General features: G+C 46.4%; 1 protein-coding gene and 1 pseudogene across 2 annotated transcripts in view; both read right to left on the reverse strand.

Annotated features, from left to right (window-relative positions):
• Positions 1 to 2,211: 2,211 nt before the first annotated feature.
• LOC113606326 (ATP synthase subunit g, mitochondrial pseudogene) lies at positions 2,212 to 2,805 on the reverse strand (annotated as a pseudogene).
• Positions 2,806 to 7,941: 5,136 nt separating this feature from the next.
• Positions 7,942 to 22,539, reverse strand: part of GRB2 (growth factor receptor bound protein 2) — a 70,855-nt gene continuing 56,257 nt past the window's right edge. For both annotated transcript variants that reach the window (XM_027080646.1, XM_027080648.1), the window contains exons 3-6: positions 20,365 to 20,462; positions 13,964 to 14,086; positions 10,807 to 10,975; positions 7,942 to 10,052 (exon numbers count right to left, since the gene is read on the reverse strand). In XM_027080646.1, the coding sequence (XP_026936447.1) occupies positions 9,867 to 10,052; positions 10,807 to 10,975; positions 13,964 to 14,086; positions 20,365 to 20,462 (576 nt within the window). In that variant the 3' untranslated portion in view covers positions 7,942 to 9,866. The remainder of the gene's footprint in view (positions 10,053 to 10,806; positions 10,976 to 13,963; positions 14,087 to 20,364; positions 20,463 to 22,539) is intronic.

Here is a 22,539-nt window from a genome sequence, read left to right on the forward strand (position 1 = left end):
GGGGAGTTTGCCTGAACTGCCACCAGAGCCTTTTACTTGAATGCTATTGGTCAGAACTTAGTCACGTGGCCACACCTAAATGCTTGAGTGGCTGAGACAAAAGGTATTTACTCTGCATAGGAAGGTACAGACTAAACACTGCGCATTCCACTCGTATAGAAGAAGAAAGAGGAAGACAGGAAGATGGCAGACGGCCTCTCCGCCACGTATGAACAGATGAAGAGAAACATGTGTTGAGCGTGAACCAAACTTCTCGCATTGTGCTTGATATTTTATAGATGAGTCATTTCTCCCCAAAACCCTAGGAGGCAGAAAATGTGTGACATCATATGGATAAGGAAACAAGCTCAGAGGCGTTGGGTAATTTGCCCCAAGTTACACAACTAGTAGGGTGTGGAGCTAGGACTACAAACTTTGTCCTGGACTGAATGTTGGTGTTCCCCCAAATTCATATGTTGGCATCCCCCCAAATTCATATGTTGGAGTCCCACCAAGTTCATATGTTGGACTCCCCCCAAATTCATATGTTGGAGTCCCCCCAAATTCATATATTGAAGCCCTAACCCCCAAGGTGAGAGTATTAGGAGGTGGGGCCTTTGGGCGGTAAGCAGGTTTAGATGAGGTCATGAGGGTGGGGTCCTCATGGTGGATTAGCCCCTCTATTACTAGAGCACTCTCTGTCTCTGTCTCACTTTCTCTCTCCCCTTGTGAGTACACAAGGAGGGGGCAGCTATCTCAAGCCAGGAAGGGAGTCTTCACCAAGAACCAAATCCACTGGTACCATGATCTTGGACTCCCCAAGATGTGGTGTTTTGTTACCGCAGCCTGAGCTGACTGAGACAGACTTCAGAGCGTTTCCCACTGCTTCCAGATCCCTTGGGAGTCTAAGAGCAGAAGGTGGAAGGGCGGGGGGAATGTTCAACCATCTTTTTCTTCTGTTCAGACCAGCTCATCAGGCCAGGAAAGGAAACAAGGGCTGGGAGGGAAAACAATTAGTAACTTAAAATATGCATTTTCCTCCTCATTTTTAAGTCTTAGGGTGAGGGGTGTAGATGGAGCGCAAGAAGGCACCCCTGATCTGGTCCTTGCTGGTCTGCCCTCACCAGAGCTGAAAACAGGGTGACTGTTCACAGGATAGGTGAGGCTCTAAGGGCTTGGGCAAGACCCTCATTACTGCTTCTAGGCACCCGTTCTCCCATCCATCCCATCAAAGGAGGAGGATGGGCCAGAGCAGGGCTCCTCATGCATTAGAATCCTTGTGGTGCTTTGCAAAGAATATTTTTTTTCCTTCACATGGGTATTTCCCACTTTCTCTCTTCCATGAGGTTCCAGAACCAGCTATTATAGCCAATGAGCTTTCTTTATATCTTTTTAATTTTTAAAATTTTATTGTGGTAAGAACACAGCACGAGGGGACTTCCCTGGTGGCACAGTGGTTGGGAATCTGCCTGCCAATGCAGGGGACACAGGTTCGAGCCCTGGTCCGGGAAGATCCTCCACATGCCACGGAGCAACTAAGCCCATGTGCCACAACTACTGAGCCTGCGAGCCACAACTACTGAGCACACGTGCCACAACTACTGAAGCCCACCAGCCTAGAGCCTGCGCCCGCAACAAGAGAAGCCACCGCAATGAGAAGCCCGCACACCATAATGAAGAGTAGCCCCTGCTCTCTGCAACTAGAGAAAGCCCGCACGCAGCAACGAAGACCCAACACAGCGAAAAATTAACTAATTAATTAATTTTAAAAAGAATCAAATAAATTAAAAAGAACACAGCATGAGAGCTACCCTCTGAAGTTTTTATGTATACATTATACACATAAAATGTACTAAGCAGACCTTTAGGACTTACTCATCTTGCTGAACTGAAATCTTCTGCCTGTTGATCAATAACTCATTTCCCCCTCCCCCAGCCCCTGGTGGCCACGATTCCACTCTTCGATTCTATGCATCTGACTACTTTAGATAACTCACATAAGTGGAATCATCCTTCCGGAACTGGCTTATTTCACTAAAGCATAATGTCTTCAGTGTTAATCCATGTTGTTGCATGTTGCAGAATTTCCTTCTTTTTAAGGCTGAACAGTCTTCTTGTGTGTGTTTGTGTATCCTGTCTTCTTTATCCATTCATCTGTTGATGGACATGTGGGTTGTTTGTACATCTTGGCTATTGTGAATAGTGCTGCAATCAACATAGGAATGTTAATATCTCTCCGAGATTCTGATTTCAGTTATTTTGAATAAATACCCCGAGTGGGACGGCTGGATCACAGGGTTCTACTTTTAATGTTTTTTTTTGACACACTGTCTCATTTTATTCAAATACCAGTCTGCTCACACATGGTCCAAGAACACCCAAATAATAAAACAGATATAATCACATGTTAAAGATTGGTCTTCAAACATCATAGCCAATGATGCCACGCTTGTCTATGATCTTGACAACATAAAACCACCACCACACACCTCAGGGGCCACCAAACCATTGAGCAGAGCTTGCTTAACTGTGAGCTGTTGGAAGCTACCAGTTTGAGCACTATTGACAAATTTTTTTCAAGCTCTGAATAGCTGTAGGGAACCCAGCAAGGTTGGAGGAAGCAGCTCAACCTTGGCATAGTGGCAAAATGTGGCCAATCAAGGCTTTGAGAAAGTCACAGCAGCATTGACCAGTGCCGGGACCTTCTCTGCGTGGTTACGGACAAACTGGGCCATGGTTCTAGGACGGAAAGTCCATCGTCCTGACTGGCCGGCTGAATGTCACTGCCAGGAAGGCTATTTTTAATTTCTTGAGGAACCTACGTACTGTTTCCCACAGCAGCTGCACCAATTTATATTCCCACCGACATGCACAAAGTCCACAACTACTGAGCCTGCGTTCTAGAGCCTGCGAGCCACAACAACTGAGCCCACGTGCCACAACTACTGAAGGCCGCGTGCCTAGAGCCCGTGCTCCACAACAAGAGAAGCCACTGCAGTGAGAAGCCCGCGCACCACAATGAAGAGTAGCCCCCGCTCGCTGCAACTAGAGAAAGCCTGCGTGCAGCAACAAAGACCCAATGCAACCGAAATTTATAAATAAATAAATTTTTAAAAATGCCAATTCTTCCGAAGGTAGTTTATAAATCTAACATGATCCAAATAAAAACACTCAGAGGCATTTTTTTTTTCTCGAACTAGACAAGCTGATTCTAAAGTTTACGTTGAAAACATAAACAAGCAAGAAGAGCCAGGACGAGTCGAGAAGGGAGAGCGATGGGGGAGGTACAGCCCCATCAGATGTCCTAAGCTGCTGTGAAGTCTCAGGAACCACCCCCGCGTGCCTAGCACGGGCCCATGGACGTAAAGTGGAGAAATAGGACCCCACCATACTGAAACTCAGTGTACAAAATGCATCCTCTCAGATCTAAGAGCTGACAATGGATAATTTGTTTTTGTTTGGCTGTACCACATGCGTGGCATGCGGGATTTCCCGAACAGGGATAGAACCCACGCCCACTGCAGTGGAGGCGCTGAGTCTTAACCGTTGGACCTCCAGGGAAGTCCCTGACAATGGATCTTTTAAGAAATACTATCTGAGCAACTGGGCAGCCATCTGGAAACAAAGAGAGATGGATCCAAGCTCTCACTGATCACCAGGACAGCCTTCAAACGGATCAAAGATTTAAATTTAAAAAAAATGAAAATATTGGATGAATTCCCTTGCCCTCAACAAGAGTCGTGGGTGGGCACAGGGCTGCCCAGGAGTAGGCTGGACTCCGAATAAATTACCAGGTGTGGGAGCTAGCACTGATTAACCCACATTATCCTGTGCAATCCTCAGATGGTTTATTGACCTCAGTTTCTTGACGGGAGGCTTAGAAAGGTAACTTGTTTAAGGTTACTGACCTGGTTACTAACTCTCAAAGCGACCCGTCCAAGGCCACCCCAGAGTCTGGAGTCCTCACCGTGGCTCCACTGCTCCCGGCTGCAGATAAGATTGACCACCACCGGGTCATGGAAGCAGGGCATCGGGCTTGATGGAGGCAGGAGGGTGGGCTCACAGGACGGGTCAAGGAGTGGTCCTGTGTTCACAGTTTGGAGACTGTGGTGGAACCAGCGTTCATGGGGAGCAGGTCAGGAAATTGAGCAGATTCGCCTCAGATCAGAGAGAACGGTGGATGCTGGTGAAAGCCAGGGACCCTCAGAAGGGTTGGAGGCCAAAGAGTTGGAGGACTGGACCAGGCTTAGACTGTGAAAGGCCTTGAACGCCAAAATCATAATCAGTACCGGTCCCGTCACATGAAAGTTTGTAAGACATCTACAGATGCAATCCCGCTGGATCCTCAGGCCAACCTGGTGACATGGGCTTGTTTTTTTTTTTTAATTAATTAATTAATTTTTGGCTGCGTTGGATCTTCATTGCTGCACGCGGGCTTTTCTCTAGTTACGGAGAGTGGGGGCTACTCTTCGTTGCAGTGTGCAGGCTTCTCATTGCGGTGGCTTCTCTTGTTGCAGAGCACGGGCTCTAGGCATGCGGGCTTCAGTGGTTGTGGCTCACAGGCTCAGTAGTTGTGGCTCATGGGCTCTAGAGCGCAGGCTCAGTGGTTGTGGCACACAGGCTTAGTTGCTCCGCGGCATGTGGGATCTTCCCGGACCAGGGCTCGAACCCGTGTCCCCTGCATTGGCGGGAGCATTCTTAACCACTGCGCCACCAGGTAAGTCCCAACATGGGCTTGTTTGAAAACAGATGAATGAAGGGAGCAGAGGTTAAGGGCCCTGCCCAAGGCCACACAGCCTGGAATAAAGCCCTGGGTCTCGTGACTCCAAGCTCACTGTCTCTGACCTTGCAGCATACCTACGGGCTAGGAGTATGCACTTTGTCCTCTCAACAACCTGGCAGCGGAGGAAGGTCTCTCAGAAGAAGAGGGAAGGTGTGCTAGGCAGTCTGGGGACAATCGGGACCTGCAGGAAAAGAGCAGGGTGGAGGTCGAGGGGCCTGGGGGAGTATGGCCACAGGGGCCGTTTCCTGGACGCCCAGCTGCCCTCGCGCTGTGCAGCCCTGGTTTGCCCCCTGCCTCTCTGGCCTCTTCCTCGTCTCCTTTGCTGCTTCCTCGTCCAGTCCCCAGGGCCCGGCCCCGAATTCTGCCCTCTTCCCTCTTTTGAGGAGAGCGGGTGAGGGCTCACCCAGGGCGAGGGCTTCAGGACCACTTCCACACCCACAACCCTGATCCCTTGCTCAGTCTTGTCTCCTGAGCTCCAGGTGACCACGTTCTGCTGCTCCAGACGTTTGCCACAGACACCAAAGGCAACTGGTCCACCCTCCCTCCCCACTGCACGCCAGCTCGCCCTCCTCCAGGGCTCCCTGTCTCAGTCGACAGCAACCTCAGGGCCCCTGCTGCTCAAGAAGGATCCGAGGGTCATCTCTACCCCTCCTTTTCCTTGACCCCCATGTCTTGCCAACCGGTCCTCCTACATGACTCAGATCAACCAGCTTCTCTTCGCTCCCCCTGCCACCCACCTGGCTCGGCAGGACAACTGCTCACCAGGAGGTCTCTTCCGTGGCCCCCTTTCTCCACTCTTCTAGCCAAACAGCACTGTGTCTGCTCCTCTGCTTCAAACCCTCCAGGGTGTGTCTCATAAAACCTTGCACGTGAATGTCTGCAGCAGCATCGTTTACGGCAGCCAAAGCGTGGAAACAACCCCAATGCTCATCACTGTATGAACGGATAAAAAAGACAGGGTGTCTCCATACCAGGGAGTGCTATTCGGCTGTAAGAAGGAATGACGTTCTGGTACGTGTCACCCCATGGATGAGCCTTGGAAACACGATGCTGAGTGAAAGAAGCCGCCACAAAAGGCCACGTATTTATGATCTCGTTTATGCAAACAGTTCTGGACTGCCTATTCTGGACTGCCTATTCTGATAGGCAAATCCATAGAGACAGAAAGTAGACTGGTGGCGGCCAAGCGCTGGGAGGGGCTGGAGGAAGATGGCAAGTAACTGATAATGGATACATGGTTTCCACTTTTTCCATGAAAAAGTTCTAAAATTGATCGCATAACCTGTGAATATTAAACACCGCTGAATGGTCTGCTTTAAGTGGGTGACTTGTGGGACTTCCCTGGCGGTCCTGTGGTTAGGACTCCGAGCTTCCACCTCAGGGGGCACAGGTTCGATTCCTGGTCTGGGAACTAAGATCCCACACGCTGCATGCTGTGGCCAAATAAATAATGGGTGGCTTTAGGATAGTAAATTGTATCTCAGTAAAGCTATCCTTGAAAACAAAAACAAAAAATCCCAACCCTCCCAGGGTTGCCCACTTCCAGCTCCTTCTGTGGCTACATGGCCCTGCTTCATCTGGCCCCTGCCTCGGGACTTGGTTGGAGGGAGGTGCCTATAACCCCTGAGCCCCAGTGTAAGAAGTGTCCAAAGGAACACACATTCTGTGAGTACACAACCTCTCCTTGCTCTCCTGTGAAAAACAGATCACATCTATTTTTCTATGTCTCTCAGATCCAACCTGGAGAATTTGCATAACATGTAAATCCAGTGTCTTAGGAGTTACATCCCGCACGCGTAAATACAATTCCTCGCTCACCGTTCCTAGTTATCCAGGCACTTTGGAAAAGCCAGACGTCCTGACTTGAAGGTCACCTACTGTAAGCAGGTCAAGGGGACAAGTGTTGAGGAAAGGCAGACCACTGTGCCCATCCCCTTTCTCCTTCCATGTGTCACCTCAGCAGCTCCAGCGCGGCACTGACTCAGAGCGCTGGGGAGGAGCTGTCACCACCGCCCCTCCACAATCATCCTTGAAGACGAGCTTCTGTTGCCATCTCCCAGGTCGCCAGGTGTGAAGAAGGTCGGAGGGCTGCTCTGGGAGGAGCTCAGGGAGCAGGCCGCAGGCCACTCACCCACCAGAGCTTTCAGTCGTCACAGGCAGCCGAGCCGGCCCACTACATCCCACGGTGCAGTCTCCCCAAAGGCGCTCCCACCCAGACGCCTTCCCCCGCCAGAAATGACAGACCCAGGGCTGGAGGGGGACACAGACACCAAGAAACTTGTGACCAAACTGGTAGTGCAAAAGCAGCCATTTTCCCATTAATTCTGAAGCTATTCTGAGGCCATGAGTCAAAACAGGGCAAAAAGCCTCAAGGAGGCTGACAGTCACTGCCTGAAGTTTTCACTTCAATGGCCCCTTCTGGAAACTTCTGCTGGCTTCTGCTCGGTCAGCCTGGGTGGACCCTGAGCCCAGTGGCCTCCAGCAGGGCAGCGCTGGGTCAAGCTCTGTCTCGCGGTCACTGCAGAGAAGGGGAGAAGTGGAGACTCTCTCATCCAAGCAGGGCAGCCACAAGCGAGGAAGCGTGCTGGGGCTCTGTGTAAGAACAGGATCAAGAACGTAAGTGGAAATTCCTTGGGTTTGGTTTCTTTCCTGTTCTCTCTCTAAACGAGTCTTATTTGACCTCCTGTAGCCAGCTCTATGGGTGGTGACAGGCCCAGTGTCACCCCGAGGCAGCCCGCTGGGCCAATGAGTTTGCTGTAACGAGTTGGGACACTGAGACTCCTTCAACATGGCTTATTCTGTCCTTCTGTCCTTCATTTATTTAGGTGGGAGGAGGGGACGAGAACCAAGCCAGCCGTGCTTAGTCCTTACGAGGCACTGAGACTACACCAGTTTTCAAACTGCGGCCTGTGGCTTCTGTCGGGAACACCGGGCGCTGCTGGTGCCCTCCACGCAATCTGAGGGTGGGGTCTGGCGTGTGGGACTCTGCACTGGGAACATGCTTGCAGGGATTCTGATCAACAGTGATGTGGGCATCACTCTTCCAGAGGCCCAGTGAGACCCCCATGGTCCCCAAGGAGTGAGGTGAGTTGGAAATAAGGACACAAGTGTCCTGATTCCCTGACAGAATCTTTAGGTTTTTATCTTAAGGCGAGGGGAAAAAAAGAAAAGATACAGAGTGAAGAATTCATTGTATGTTTATTATTCACAGTTAATCACTACCTACCAAATGCTACCCGCAGAGTTAAAGGATTAAGTACACAGGTCTTTTTATTTAAACACTGATTTTCTTTTAAATATATACACACAAAACTTAGTTCTGCAAGGCTTCATGATATACACCAATTCCAAAATAAAACAATCAAATGGTCCAGGTGCAGAATGCCAGAGATTCCTCATATCATCAGCAAGGAGAGGAGAAGCTAGTGGACAGGGGTGATGAGAGGCGGACGCTGTGTCTGGGAGGGCAGCGCCTCCTGGGCCTCAGGCCACTCCAGGCCGAGTCTGGCTCCATAACCAGAGTCCAGGGGGAGACGCCGACCGACCACTTCAGAAGCCAAAGGCCACCACCAACTCCCAGTGGCCCCGTTTTTGTTGTGGGAAGGGTGGGGAGAAGATGATCACAGGCGTGTTACCACAAGGGAGAAGAAGCCAACAGGAGACGGACAGAAAGAGCTTTGCAATGGGCTCAGCCTTCCTATCGTTCCAATCTTCCTTCCAACAGTCACTGCGTCACAGATACACTTCCTTTTCAGGGGGTCGGGTGGAGCAGCTATGAACACAGCCCGCTGTGAATGGAGACATGAAAAACCACCCGGCTGCTTCCTGAATGCGGCCTGAAGCTCACCTGGGCAGCTCAGGTAGGGGACACAAAAGGTGAAAGCCCTGAACAGATACCCCTAGATTTCAGAGTAAGAAAGATGAAGGGAAAACGCTCATCCTGCCCGCACACCCCACCCCAGTGTAGGAACACGGTAGAACCTGATACAATTTAAACCTCCCTGCATTTGAAACTTGCTGGCTCCAGAGACTGGTGTCTGGGGGTGTCTGGGGCTACAGAGGGCACAGACAACACCTGAGACCGCAAGGTCAAGGACCCTGGCCCCCCTTTCAGCCAGCTCCAGTCAGATGCAGGGAGGGCTGTAACCCGGTCCCACTGTGCCCTGGGGCTCTGGCTCCCTTAACCTCCAGGGGCTATAAATATTAAAGTTGAACCTTAAAGACTCTGGCTGTGCACAGGCAGGACGCCCACACCCTCATCTCACTTGTCTCCTCTTCCCTACCCTGTCCTCCCCTCCCCCGAGGGAAAAAAATATTTACAGAGTAGGAAACAAATTGGCTGTCTTTAACTTATTTTTAAAACAAAACAAATAAAAACCACCACTCATAAGCAACCCTTGAAATAAGGCAGAAGGCACTAAGAAAAACAACATGCTCAGGAACACCATCGGAAAGGGAAACCAACGTGGAAGAGAGACACAGGTTTGGGGCCTGGCTCGCAGGAAGCCCTGAGGGGCACACTCACCCCCACGCCCATCCAACTCTGACACAACATTCTGGTGGGGACTGGGGGCTGGCAGGCAGGTTCCCACTTGCCCTCCCTCCTCCGGCAGAAGCTAAAGGGCAAGGGCCGCCCGCTCCCGGCCCGCTCCTGTGTGTGTGCATGTAAACGCAGGACACAGAAGCGGCTGTTCTTTCTGTCGTCCCGACTAAAACAGACATTTTGCATAGAGAAAATATCAGCCCACGTGGTTTCTTTTCTTTTATTATTGGCATCAGCTAGGACTATATGTGGCATTAAATGTCATGCACTGATGGACAGAAGAGGAAACAGGATGAAAAAAAGGACAAAGGAGGAGGAATAGGAGCAGTGGTGAAAATTTGTAATAAAAACTCTTTTCTTAATTTATAGGTAAGTTTTGGCATTGTTATATCCAACTCCCCCTCCCACCCCCCAGAGTTCCAACCAAAGTGAGAGGGTCACCAGGTGACCCAGCTGGGTATTCTGAGCTCCCTCTCAGGCTGCTGATAGAGGCAGCTGATGGGTTTAATTCTTTTGTACGTGTTTAAAATTTTTCGCTTTCTTTAAATAATCTCTTGACTCTTAGACGTTCCGGTTCACGGGGGTGACGTAATTGCGTGGAAACATGCCGGTCTGCCCGTGGCAAGCCCCTTTCCACCAGTTGGGGTCTGAGTTATCCATGACGTGGATAAAGTCTCCCCGACGGAATCCCAGCTCTCCATCCTCTTGGGGATCAAAGTCAAAGAGGGCTTGGACGTACGTCGGTTGCTGCAGAAGAGGGGCAGGGAGAAAACACACATTGCATCCCTGATCGTGGCCAGCCCCTCGTAAGCGGACCGGTGATGGGGAAACTGATGTGTGCCAGCCTTTTCACATTTCCTGAAATAACCCCTCACTTCTCCTCCCCTCCCCACCAATTCTTACAGTTTACCCGAGGTGGGTGTCGTGCAGTCTTCACCAGTGCTCAAAACCACTTGGGTGTCCCCACCGTGGAGGCGGGTTGCACCCCAGCATCAAGCAAAGAGCAGCAGGTACTGCTTCAAGAGGAAAGAACTTCGGAAACAGCCAGTGGGGTTTTGTTTACAATCCCAGATGTGAAAATGGTTTAGTTCCTATCGCTTTATCACTTAGAAAATCCTTAAGGTTTTATACAGTGAGAAGGGTAAAAGCTTGAATAAAATAAGGTGGTAATAACCATTACATGTGAGAAGGATTTTAAGAATGAGTGTGGACTTCACTCCCTTACAGTACGATTTTCCCCAAAGTTTACTTCCAGGCAGAGTATTTGAGGGTGTGTTAAAGACCTTCTTCCAAGAGACACAAGATAACTAGCAACACAATGCTTCAGAGAAGCAGCCTCTGGAAAAGACAAAACTATTTTTTGTTTCAAACGTCAAATCTTTAACATGACTTAATAATGAACACAGAAGGTCCAAAAGGAACCTTTTAAAAAAACACCTGCTTGCCTAAAGAGCTATTCTTAATTGCTAAGAATGATCCCAATGTCTCTTACGAGGCTTACCTGTGGCACCTGCTCTATGTCCCGGAGAAATATCTGCTGGTTTCTGGAGACGGATGTAGATCTGTGATAATCTACCAGCTCATTCAAAGAATTGAACTTGACCACCCAGAGGAAATACTTTCCAGCCCCATCTCGGAGCACCTTGAAGTGCTGTACATCATTTCCAAACCTGGGGAGGGGTAGAGGATACACGTGAGAACAGGCCAGAGGGCTCTGTCCCAGCTACCCAGGGGCCACCTGCCCACCAAGGAGGTGTCCTGGAGAACTTGTGTGCTGGCCATGCCCCTCACAGGCTGGGTGCCCAGGACTGTAGCACAACTTGACTTCCTGGCTGGAGAGCACCCTGAGACCCTCCATTAGGATGACAATTACCAGTGACAACAGGAAGAATCCTCGCCAGACAGGGAAACCCTGTCAGTCTGTCTAATTCTGAAAACATTTGTAAATAAAAAGAAATGTCCTGGGCTTCCCTGGTGGCGCAGTGGTTGGGAGTCCGCCTGTCGATGCAGGGGACGCGGGTTCGTGCCCTAGTCCGGGAGGATCCCACATGCCGTGGAGCGGCTGGGCCCGTGAGCCACGGCCGCTGAGCCTGCACGTCCGGAGCCTGTGCTCCACAGCGGGAGAGGCCACAGCAGTGAGAGGCCCGCGTAACGCAAAAAAAAAAAAAAAAAGTCCTAACCTATATAATGCCTCTATGTGCCCTGCACTGTGTCAAATGAAAAACAGAACTGAAATCTTGTGTGACATTTGAAGACTACAAAAGATAAGATAGGAAATAAGGTGAGGAAAGGAGGGATTGGACAACTTCCAACAACCTTCCTGTAACTGGGAAGAGTTTGAAGTCATGTTTTCTACTCAGGGATTTTAGCTCTACTTAAGGGGAAAAGATCTCAAAAGCAAAGAACATGCTGGGACAATAAATAAAAGGCCACCCCCCATAAAAGGCTTCTCTACCACCTGGTAAAAAGGCAAATGCTCTCTTTACAATGGCCCAGAAAAACAGCATGAGCCTGGCTGAGTGGGAATGGCCCACCACCGTCGTGCTGTCTGCCTAGAACATCAGCTCAAACAAGGCCCCGCCTGTCCCGCTCTCTGCCGAGTCCTTGAGGTCCACACCAGCGCCCAGCCCTCAGAAGACGCTCTATGAAGATCTGTTAAATGAACGACTAAGAGTCTCTCCTCCCATCGCTGGTATTAAAGCGTAAATACTTCTTAAAACCAACCCAGCAGGTGGCAGCACTGAGCTTTAAGGAAGCCACTGAGTACAAGTGCGAAGTGCTTAGAAACAGCACTATTTCATGGGAAAAACGGTGGACGAGGAAGAAAGCTTTATGAGGAAGAAGGACATACTGAAATGGCACTTCTGGGCCCGTGGGAGCCCACTCCCACAGTGCAATGCAGGTGGCTTCTGAAAGGGGTACAGGGTCCCTAACGGTGAGCTGTTAACTACTGCAGTTTTTCCATTAGACTCAACGCCTTGAAACTCAAGACTGCACACTCTTGAACCTCCTTGGTGCAGGTGCTTGTGTTGTTAGAGGTGGTTATGACACCTGTTTCAAATTTTATTTCTAAAGCAATAAATACATGAACACTTTAAAGGTTTTATTTGATAAAACGGAAGGGTCTGGGAGGTTCCCGACAGCCAGCGCACGAGCATGGGCGGGCAGGCAGCCAGCGCATGGTCATCAGACAACCGAACCCGAACTGCCATGGGGTTTTTGGCCATCATTCAAGGATTAACTGCTTGTACTCCTTGTCCTCCACTGTTCGATTTATACTCAGGTCAGTATAAAACGTTAAGGAAAACAGAGGCGGAAACACAAGTTAATGAGAAGCATAAGGACTCTTCCACCTCAAGGTGCTCTCAGCCCACCAGGTCCTCATATGCAGGTGTTTAATCAAGCACATCAAAAAGCCACTGTTTCTAAGCATATGGGAGTAAGGGGTGCACGGGAACTCTGTACCTTCCACTCAATTTTGCTGTGAACCTAAACCTGCTCTAAAAAAGAAAGTTTCAAAAAAAAAAAAAGCCATTGTTAAAAGAGGAAAAAAACTATTAGATCCAGTTTGATTTTTTTCATGTTGGGACTAAAACCTAACTATACTGGAAACGTATACGAAAGATACTGCAAATGTCACCTGAAACCACCTCCCACATCTTCACTGAGAAAAGAAACACAAAAATTTTATATTTAAATCTATATTAAAGAAACCCACACTTTAACTGCACATTTGGTCCTAAAATGAAACAAGATACTGAGCTGATTTTTGAAACTGAAAAATCTTTATATCATTTGTAAATGGCAAATAAATTGTTTTACAGCCTTCATTTTAAATGTATACTAAAGTGATCTGAGTTTTTAATCTAGTCACCTCTTTGTCACATAAACGATGATGTGATTTCTAAGATTCCTAGGGGAGGGTTTCCTGTGATAATATATTAACTAGAAATGGACAGAGTCAAAACACATATGGAAAAATGACAATTTGATTCAAAATCCTTACGTCACAGATGGGAAGTGATTAGCTTAGGATCCTCAAAGTTCCAATTTATATTCTCTATACCAAGGAGTTATACCAAGGTGGTATAACTCCCTGCCTTCCCCACTCCCTGCATACCAGCTCCCTTCCACATTTAAATTTACCACTGGGGAAAGCAAAAACCCCCAAACCCCTGTGGTCACCTTTTAAGTCAGTGTGAGGCCTAGTATGACACTGGTAGATTTCAGAGAGACACCTAGTCAAGGTGCACAAGGCAGCTGACCTAGTGATCAGTTGCTGTTACAGAGCTGCAGGAATCCCACAGAGGGCAGGGGTGCCCGGATAAGGGAAGAGCCGTGTGTGTGGAGAGCACTGCACAGTGGTGGGGATTGGGGAAAACTGGCAAGTATTTGCTCTCTGAAGCTCAGCTGCTGCTCAGCAACTAAAGACAGTTTTCACATGGGAATCTAAATCCAGTGCTGCTAGAGGTCATTTTTAAGAGGAGCCAGAAATTAGGATTTTAATGTAAATTTTTCTGATTTATAAAATACTGTTTAGGCTCAACCTCTCCCAGTTTGCCACCTTTGGTGTGTGTACCCAGACACCTGGCCTCTGGCTTCACAATTTCCATCATCTGAAGACAGGATTCCAGGCAATCCAAGTAGTAAATACTTACTTGACAGAGAGGGAGAAATCCCCAGGAGCACTCTCGCTCTCTCGGATAAGAAAGGCCCCATCGTGCCGCTGTTTGCTAAGCATTTCTTCTGCCTTGGCTCTGGGGATTTTGCCAAAAAACCACCTAAGGAAGGAAGGCAAGCCAGTCAACATCTGCTTCCCCACAAAGAAACGGGATATCCAGCCTCTGAAATATGAGTAACAGAACACTCCTCGCTGAAGGAAGGGCCTCCCTCTCTACCCTCCTGTCTCCACATGCCCCATCACGCCTTGAGAGGGGGACCATCTCCCTGCAACCATCTCCTCCATTCCCCAGTGACTCAAAAGACACAATCGTGGGCCACTTTCTATACAGGAAGACACTTAAAAATGGGCCTCCTGGCCCAAAGCTCACTGGGCCCCCCACTGACTCATCAGCAAGGCAGCAGGGAAAGCCCAGGCCTATCGATTTGAGCACATGATGAACCATCTAAGGTGAGACAGGCCCTTCCTGCAGCCACTTGATAAGGCAGCAGCCTTGCTACAGTGGGATGAAGAGAAACAGGGGTAGGAAAGCTGGAAGGCCCAGAAGCTGGACAGGGCCACTTCTTGTAACAGCACAAAGGGAAGAGGTTCAGGCTGTGAGGGAGCAGCCTCTGCTCGTAGCTGTAGTTGGCACTCCTCTCAAGGCCACTCTCTGCTGTCACCGCTCAGAGTCTGGTTTTCAGGAACCATTAGGAATGCCATGCGTTACTCTGTGCAGAGGCAGCTAGTTGCAAAATTCACTTTTTCATTTGGAGTAACTTACAGATTCTTCTGCTCCCAATGCTAACTGACCTTGGTCACAAGAAAAAGTGGGTGAATTCATGGAAAAGGGTAGGAGCAGCAGGGGCTGGGGCTGACCATGAGGAAGAGGAGGAGAAATCTCTGAAACAGCTTCAAGTCACAGGCACCTCACTTCTCACAGGAAAGCCACAACTAATTAGGATAGATGACTGTGAAAACAAGGTTCTCTTTGCAACTTGTCATTACTGTGTTATTATTTTACAAAAAGCAACGATGCCACTTGTAACTAATAAAGACCTACCTGCTTCATCAGACTCCATACATGGTAACTAATATGCATTAAATATGCAAACTAGAATAACAAAGATACAAGGAGTCTGTTAAAGTTATAAATCTAACATATATCTATCTTACTTATAAGCAACTGCAAGATGTCTCTGAAACAATACACTATACTAAAATTCAAACAGAAGGATGGGAGCTGCTAGGAAGGATACATTCAGAAGTTGCCATTAGTAACCTTTAAACATTCCTAAAATCCGCAGCCTTGTATCTTTCTCATTTGAAGAGAAGTAATGCCAAGCCGCTGAGGAGCTGGTACAACCTATCTTCCTGCACCTACAAAGAACTTGAGGGTAAGTCTTCCAGGGCCTGGAAGTAAGGCCACACAGGAGAAATCATGTAGTAACACAACAGAACTATCTCCCACTAGGAAAGGACAGCTCATAGTGTTGAGATCACGTAAGTACTTTCTGTTTTCATCTGTGCTCTCTGGTTTACATTGCAGTGCCCATGCACTCAGTAGCCATTTGGCCGAGAGGTGGCGAGAAGTTCCCCAACAGTCACATTCTTTCCTCCTAGACCCCCCCAAATCTTCCAGCAGGCAGGCATTTTCCTTTCTGCTTTCCTTTTTTAAGGTATAAGTAATGAACATAAATTAAAATAGCTTAGATGTACGTGAAGTAAAAATAAGCAAGACTCTTCCCTCAAACTCCCCAGAGGCAGCAACTGTTGGCAGTTAGATGTGTATGTTTGTGGACCTTCCCTTATGGTGCACAAATATATAGATATGGTGGCAGTATTTTCTTCCTCTCAGCTTAAAATTAACTCATTTTTATTTTCAACTTGGAAAAAAAAAAACAAAACCTGTGGTGAAGCAAAGTACTCTAACTGGAATTTTTACAAAGATTTACTTCATAAAAAACACCCGTTATAAGCACCCAGATTGAAAAATGGAAAATTAGTTGGAGACCATTTTATTAAATACTTCTTTTGTACCTGCTCCCATTTTCACTAAACACACACACACTCCCTCCCCCGCTTCCTCCCTCTAGAAAAAGAGGATGTCCCACAACATAAGGGATATGACACTATGAGGAACAGCTATCACTCTCAGTTATAACATTTAATACCACCATCCTACACTTCCTTAGCATTTTATACTGTTATAACTTTAACTTCTTTTAATGGTGATATTTACGTGTGACTACATGGCTATGGTCAAACTTCTTAAAATTTTTTAAAAGATGGGTTTATACTACAATACAATTAGCAAGGGAGAAAGCTAATGGGAGGAGGCAGCTTATTTCCAATTCAAGCCTTTATTACATCCCATAGGCACCCATCCATATGCATTTAATGTGAAAAGCACATATTTGGATCCACCCCCAGTATATACAACTCATGTTGCAACACTAATGCCAACAATCATTTCGTAGTCTGTGTTTAATTTGTTAGCTCAAATGCTATATTAGGTCATACTCCATTATTTTATTTTATTTTTTTTTTTGCGGTACGCGGGCCTCTCACTGTTGTGGCCTCTCCTGTTGTGGAGCACAGGCTCTGGACGCGCAGGCTCAGCGGCCATGGCTCACGGGCCCAGCCGCTCCGCGGCATGTGGGATCTTCCCGGACCGGGGCACAAACCCGTGTCCCCTCCATCGGCAGGCGGACTCTCAACCACTGCGCCACCAGGGAAGCCCCATACCCCATTTTAAACTTCCCTCTTGCTCCCTAACAAAAACTAAAAAAGGGAAGTAAGGGAGGCTGGGGAGATGGAAGGAGGGGCCTGGTACTCTGTACCCTCCCATAGCTATGAAACCAACACTGACCCTGTACTTATGGACATCCAGTCACACAGCAGCCCTGTTAATGTGAAACAGGCCTGTGAGGCCCACCACTGCACAGGTACAGGGTGATGGTCTTTTCTGGCAATATGGTTTCCTTTTGCAGAGCTTGGATGGATGAACACTGCCTGCGTTCCAGCTAGAGTCTGTGAAGAACACCACCATGGGGCCTGGACACTTCCTGATCAATTATTATTCCAAAGTTCTTTACAGTGGGGAGAGAGGAGCAGGCATGAGAGTGACTCTTCCTAAAAAGCTAATCCATCCATCAGGTCAGTAACTACAACTATCCAAGGAAGGTGGCCTTTCCTATGTTCCCAACAGTCAGATTTGAAGTGCCGACGTCACCTGAAACAATCTGAAGAAAAACAAGGATTTAGAGCCACAGGCATTTTATTTAATATAAAAATTACAGTCTGATGTTCTGCTGAATTCCCCTTCAGCCTGGAAATATGAAAATGAAAAGCAGACTTCCCTGGTGGCACAGAGGTTAAGAATCCGCCTGCCAATGCAAGGGACACAGGTTCGATCCCTTGTCTGGGAAGATCCCACATGCTGCAGAGCAACTAAGCCCGTGTGCCACAACTACTGAGCCCGAGCGCCCAACTACTGAGCCCATGCACCGCAACTACCGAGCCCGTGCACTGCATCTACTGAGCCCAAATGCTACTGAAGCCCACTTGCCTAGAGCCCATGCTCCACAACAAGAGAAGCCACTGCAATGAGAAGCCCGCCCGCAGCAACGAAGACACAATGTAGCCTCCCCCGCCAAAAAAAAAGGAAAAATGAAAAGGAACTTAAGTTGATTTTGTTATCACTGGATCTAATGCTGAAGTCAGCGAACTATGGCCCTCAGCCTAAATCTTTCCAGTTTTGCTGTGACCCACAATCTAAGACTATTTAAAAAAATTTTAAAGGATTGTTTTAAAAAATTCAACCGAAGAAGTATATGTGACATGACAGAGACTGCACATGGCCCACAAGGCTTAAAATATTTATTATCTGGCCCTTTACAGAAAAGGTTTAGCCAATCCTTGATCTATTTTGAGGGCGGATTGTAGGAATAGATGTGCACCAATTTTTGGCTTGTGTGGACCGAGGTAGGATGCACTATGTGACTCCCAGTAACCACTATCCAACTGCTTCTCCCCATGGGGTGTATTCCGTGATGCTGTCCACGAAAAGCCCACACAGCCCCCAAAGCAAATATGGACACTAAGTGGCCACAAGAATGCAAAACTGTGCTTAGTACAATTCCCGGGAATCTATAATAATCTCATGCTCATCTTTTGTAGTTTCTTGGATATCACTGCTTGTGCCTACATTTTAGTAACCTGGGCATGGCTGTGTGTTAATAACAGCCAATCTAACATCACAGGGACCTCAAATAAGGGACATTATCAATCCACTGACCAGGGGCCACAAATCTTTTCCACGTACGCCTCTGAAGACTTAATACTTCTGGCTTTTATTATCATGAACAAATTGGTCCCAGCCTTTGTACAAGAATTTGCATCTGAGTATCAATTCAAAACTACTTACTGAGCTACTATGTGCAGAGGCAAGGCACAAGTTACAAGGGAGTATGAAAGCAGAAGACATAAATTCTTCAAGGAATCTAATATCTTTTTTAGGGGAGAAGGGGAGAGATCAAACTCACATAGTTACAAAGATACACGATAGTACAAGTTTCAAACAAAAACTAGAAAAATATACTTCACAGTTAGACTGGTTTTCTCCTTTTAAATCATTCAATGAAACATTTAGTGAGCTATTATAAGGTGCCTGGTTCTTCTTGAAATATAAGAAGTTTCCTTGAGGACCTCACAGATTCTTCATTATAGAAACTTCTGCATAGGTATCTTCCTATTACCAAACTGCAGGGTAACCCAATCTCTCTCCAGGCTTCCTGGATGTGCTCTCTCAAAGAACTTCCCATTAACTACATGGACGTTTTATTATACCATAACTTAACTACAGAACCTAACTTCCCAGCACCTAGCACGGTCTCTGCACATAGTGAGAACTGTGCAAGAGTTCAGCGACCAAAACATGAATCCAACAGACAGTTCTAGGGTGAAGCTCCTGAATCATGTTTTGTCTCACAGAGGCGGATCATTTTAGAACAGGTTCAGTTCAAAAGGTAGCATTTGGCTCATGTTTAGTTGCTAGTGGTGGTTACCTCTAAAAGGGGTACATGTATGGGGAGAAACTCACACTGCTCTATAGTTTTCTACACTGTGAGTCTTTTAAAATGAGAACTCTATTCATAAATCAGGAGCTTGGGATAAACATACACACACTGCCATATATAAGATAACCAACAAGGGAACTCTACTCAATATTCTCTGATAACCTATATGAGAAAAGAATTTAACACAATATTGTAAATCAACTACACACCAATAAAATTAAAATATTAAAAAAAGAGAAGTATATTAGTTTATTAATTCATAAATTAGTAGTTTTGAAATAAAAATACTGGAAGCTTTCCTAATTTGCAGCATAAAGAGGAATGAACTAGACCGTTGTCAAGGCGCTTTTGAGCTCTACAGCATTCAGTTCTTTGTAAGATGACGTAAAAGCTGTGTAAGATAAGATGTGGTTAAGATCTTTGCTCCAGTACTTGGGGGAAGAGAAATGACAGGGACACATCAGAACAGTGACAATGGGGGAGAGGGACAAATGGGCTGCTACTCGAGGTGGGGCAGTCATCTGAAAGTCTTATTTACCATTTTGTGTTAAAACAAGTAGATACAGAGGATCTACCGTTTCTTCGTGTTTCAGTGGCATTCTAGTCTGAGCATTCAATGCTTCAGTTCTCCCTGACATACTCACAAGAAAATGACTGCTTTTGAGGGAGGAGCAGAGACAATAAAAGAGGTGGTGGGTAAGGGTGGGAGGAAAGTGGTCTGTAAGGGCTCCCAGGATCCCACCATGTCATATATCAACAATAAACGGTTCTGGAATTTAAAAAAAAAATTTTTTTTTCTCACTGCTCTCAGCAGCCTGGAGTAGGAGAGCACTTTGTTTTCTCTGAAGTGGGAACACTAAAATGGAGGGGTAGGGCAGTGATTATAGTGTACATTTACTGAGAACCAATTATATGCCAAGTATTGTGCTCTGGTGATACCAAGATTATTAAGATATGGTCCCATAGGAATATCAAACATGTCAATACAAAACCACGTGATAAATACCCTTTCTAAAACTCAAAAAATGCAGAATTATGAAACACATCTGGCACAAAAGGTTTCACAGAATTATGGACCTGCGTAACTGCTGTTTTATCATTTGAAGATCACTGACAGTTACCTAAAACATACACTATTATTGACTATTATGCTCTCATTATATACTCTTACTAACATGGAAAAATCAACATGCTTTGTTAATTCCCTGAGAAGACAGAATAAAAAGTATGACATCCATCCCAATGATCTCAATTTTAAAAACATCATTTGAACAAGCAGATGGGTCTGACCCTGGAGGGTCAGCAGAGCCCAACTTACGGATGTGGTTTCATTTCTATGTAATTCTTGGGGATGAAGCCGTCTTTCCCATTGAGCTCTGCCTTGTACCAGTTCTGATCACATTCTTCATTCAAAACCTGAAAAGAATTAAGACAAGGAAAAAAAAGCAATCATTTCCTTTTCACTCTTAAGTGGGTAGCCATGAAGACGACTATGTTGCCTTTTAGGTTTGTTTGTAAAAGGTGTTATTTGGAGTATTATCAGTTACATGGATGCAAAACTTGTAATTTTTAAAACAACCAGCATTATGTCAACTCTGATACTTAAAAAGAAAAAGGAATTGTGTCTGGAAATGAGAATTCAGGTTCCCAAACATCTAGCATTAAAACCTCAGTAGAAAAGCAGAGGGAGGGAAAAATAAAAGATGAGTTTCTGTGAGGAGATTTCTGGAAAACAGCAAACACTGACACTGGAGAATAAAGAAAGAGAGTAGGTATAACCGCACAACAACTGGGCAGCAACAGAAAGAGCCTGAAAACCTCTCCAGGCATCTTCAAGCCAATTTCCAGAATCACAGAGATCCAATCTTGGGATTTCCTCATACTGTCTCTAGGTTATCCCAAGTATGGGTCAGCCACCGTCCCGCTGCTACCTGCATGCACAGCCATGTGCCCTTGTGTGGGAAAACCGTATTTTAATGAAAAAGCACGGTAAGTCCTACTTACTTCTCTTACCCTCAAGGGCCACGATGTGTCCGAGTTAGAGAATGCTGGAAGCACACCAATGGGCCCCATTCCAGGGGAGGCCCAGAGACCACACAACTGAGCCCCTGCATTCTGCAAAGTGAAAACAGCCTACCCAAGGTTACGGGCTAATGAATCCCATGCAGATTTTCAAAACTGAAACGAGTGTGCTCTCCAATACTGACTTATATGGATAGCCTATCATCTGCAGAGTATTAAAGGGAGCAAAATACGGACTTCCCTGGTGGTCCAGTGGTTAGGACTCCACGCTTCCACTGCAGGGGGCATGGGTTCGATTCCTGGTCAGGGAGCTAAGATCCCGCATGCCACATGGTGCAGCCAAAAAAAAAGGGGGGGTGGGCAGAATAGATCTAGGCATAGTATAAAAGCCACCCTTTGAATTCCAGATTTCTAACAAAAGGCAAAGGGTATAGGACATTTTAAAAAGTAACTGAAAAGAGAAAATAGACATGTGAGCCTAACTCAAAAATGGCGAACACAGGAAAATGCTGATGGACTAGTACAGTGGTAGTAAATCTATACTACAGAGCAAAATTCTAAAAGGAAGTTGGTAAAATTCTTTACCAAATTATTTACTCATGATGCTGAACAATGCTGTACTCACTGCCAAATTAGAACCTGGACTGCTTGATGTATATGTATTGACATTTCCAAGTGAGATACAACTTTGGAAAGGGTAGATAAGACTGATAGATACCAACAAATAGCTAAGTTGCACTAATGATGCCGACCAGTGAATTCACTTCTGAAAAAAGGCTATGCCCTGCAGAGTTTTACAAAGCTGGTGCCTATCTGTGATGCTGGCTAACCTCGGACCCTCAGTGTCAGTCACTGAGTTTACATGTGCACAAGATAAGGTAACAAGCTATTGCTAAATCCCATCAGCCTCAGTGATGAAAACTTTTTTCTTTTCATCAATTTTCCCTTAAAAATTTTTATTTATTTATTAAATACTGTGATGAAATAAACTAATATATGTAAAATACACTTATAATTTTAAAATATGCATTTCAAAAACTGTACTGTGGCCAGAAAAGTTATTCTGTTGCTAGACAATTATAAAGCACACCCGCACACCAAGGACGAAGGTCTGAGAGGGACAGGGCTCTTAAGGCACTCCCTGCCACAATGACATCAACGTCCGACCCTAAGCACCAAGGTTAACCCACCAGCATCACAGAAGATTCAACAGCACAAGAGCCAAAGGAGCTTTAGGCCAGGATTTTGTTGTCTACCAAAAAGAAGGGCTGGAAGAAAAATGTGGTCTAGTAATTATCTTATAAAGCATTATGGCCCATTTGGACATGAAAACAGAATAAGGTAATCACTTGGAAAAGGCCAGTTTTAATTTGTGACCAGTAACCTTGCAGAAAAGGTTCTACACGCCAGGAGTTCTTAGAACCAACCACATGTTCTTCTTTTTTTTTTAAATTTATTTATTTTTGGCTGC

The sequence above is a fragment of the Aethalodelphis obliquidens genome, unplaced genomic scaffold (genome assembly GCF_003676395.1).
Source record: "Aethalodelphis obliquidens isolate GAN/ISIS:26980383/991018 unplaced genomic scaffold, ASM367639v1 scaffold44, whole genome shotgun sequence".
In the NCBI taxonomy this organism is placed as follows: Eukaryota; Metazoa; Chordata; class Mammalia; order Artiodactyla; family Delphinidae; genus Aethalodelphis; species Aethalodelphis obliquidens.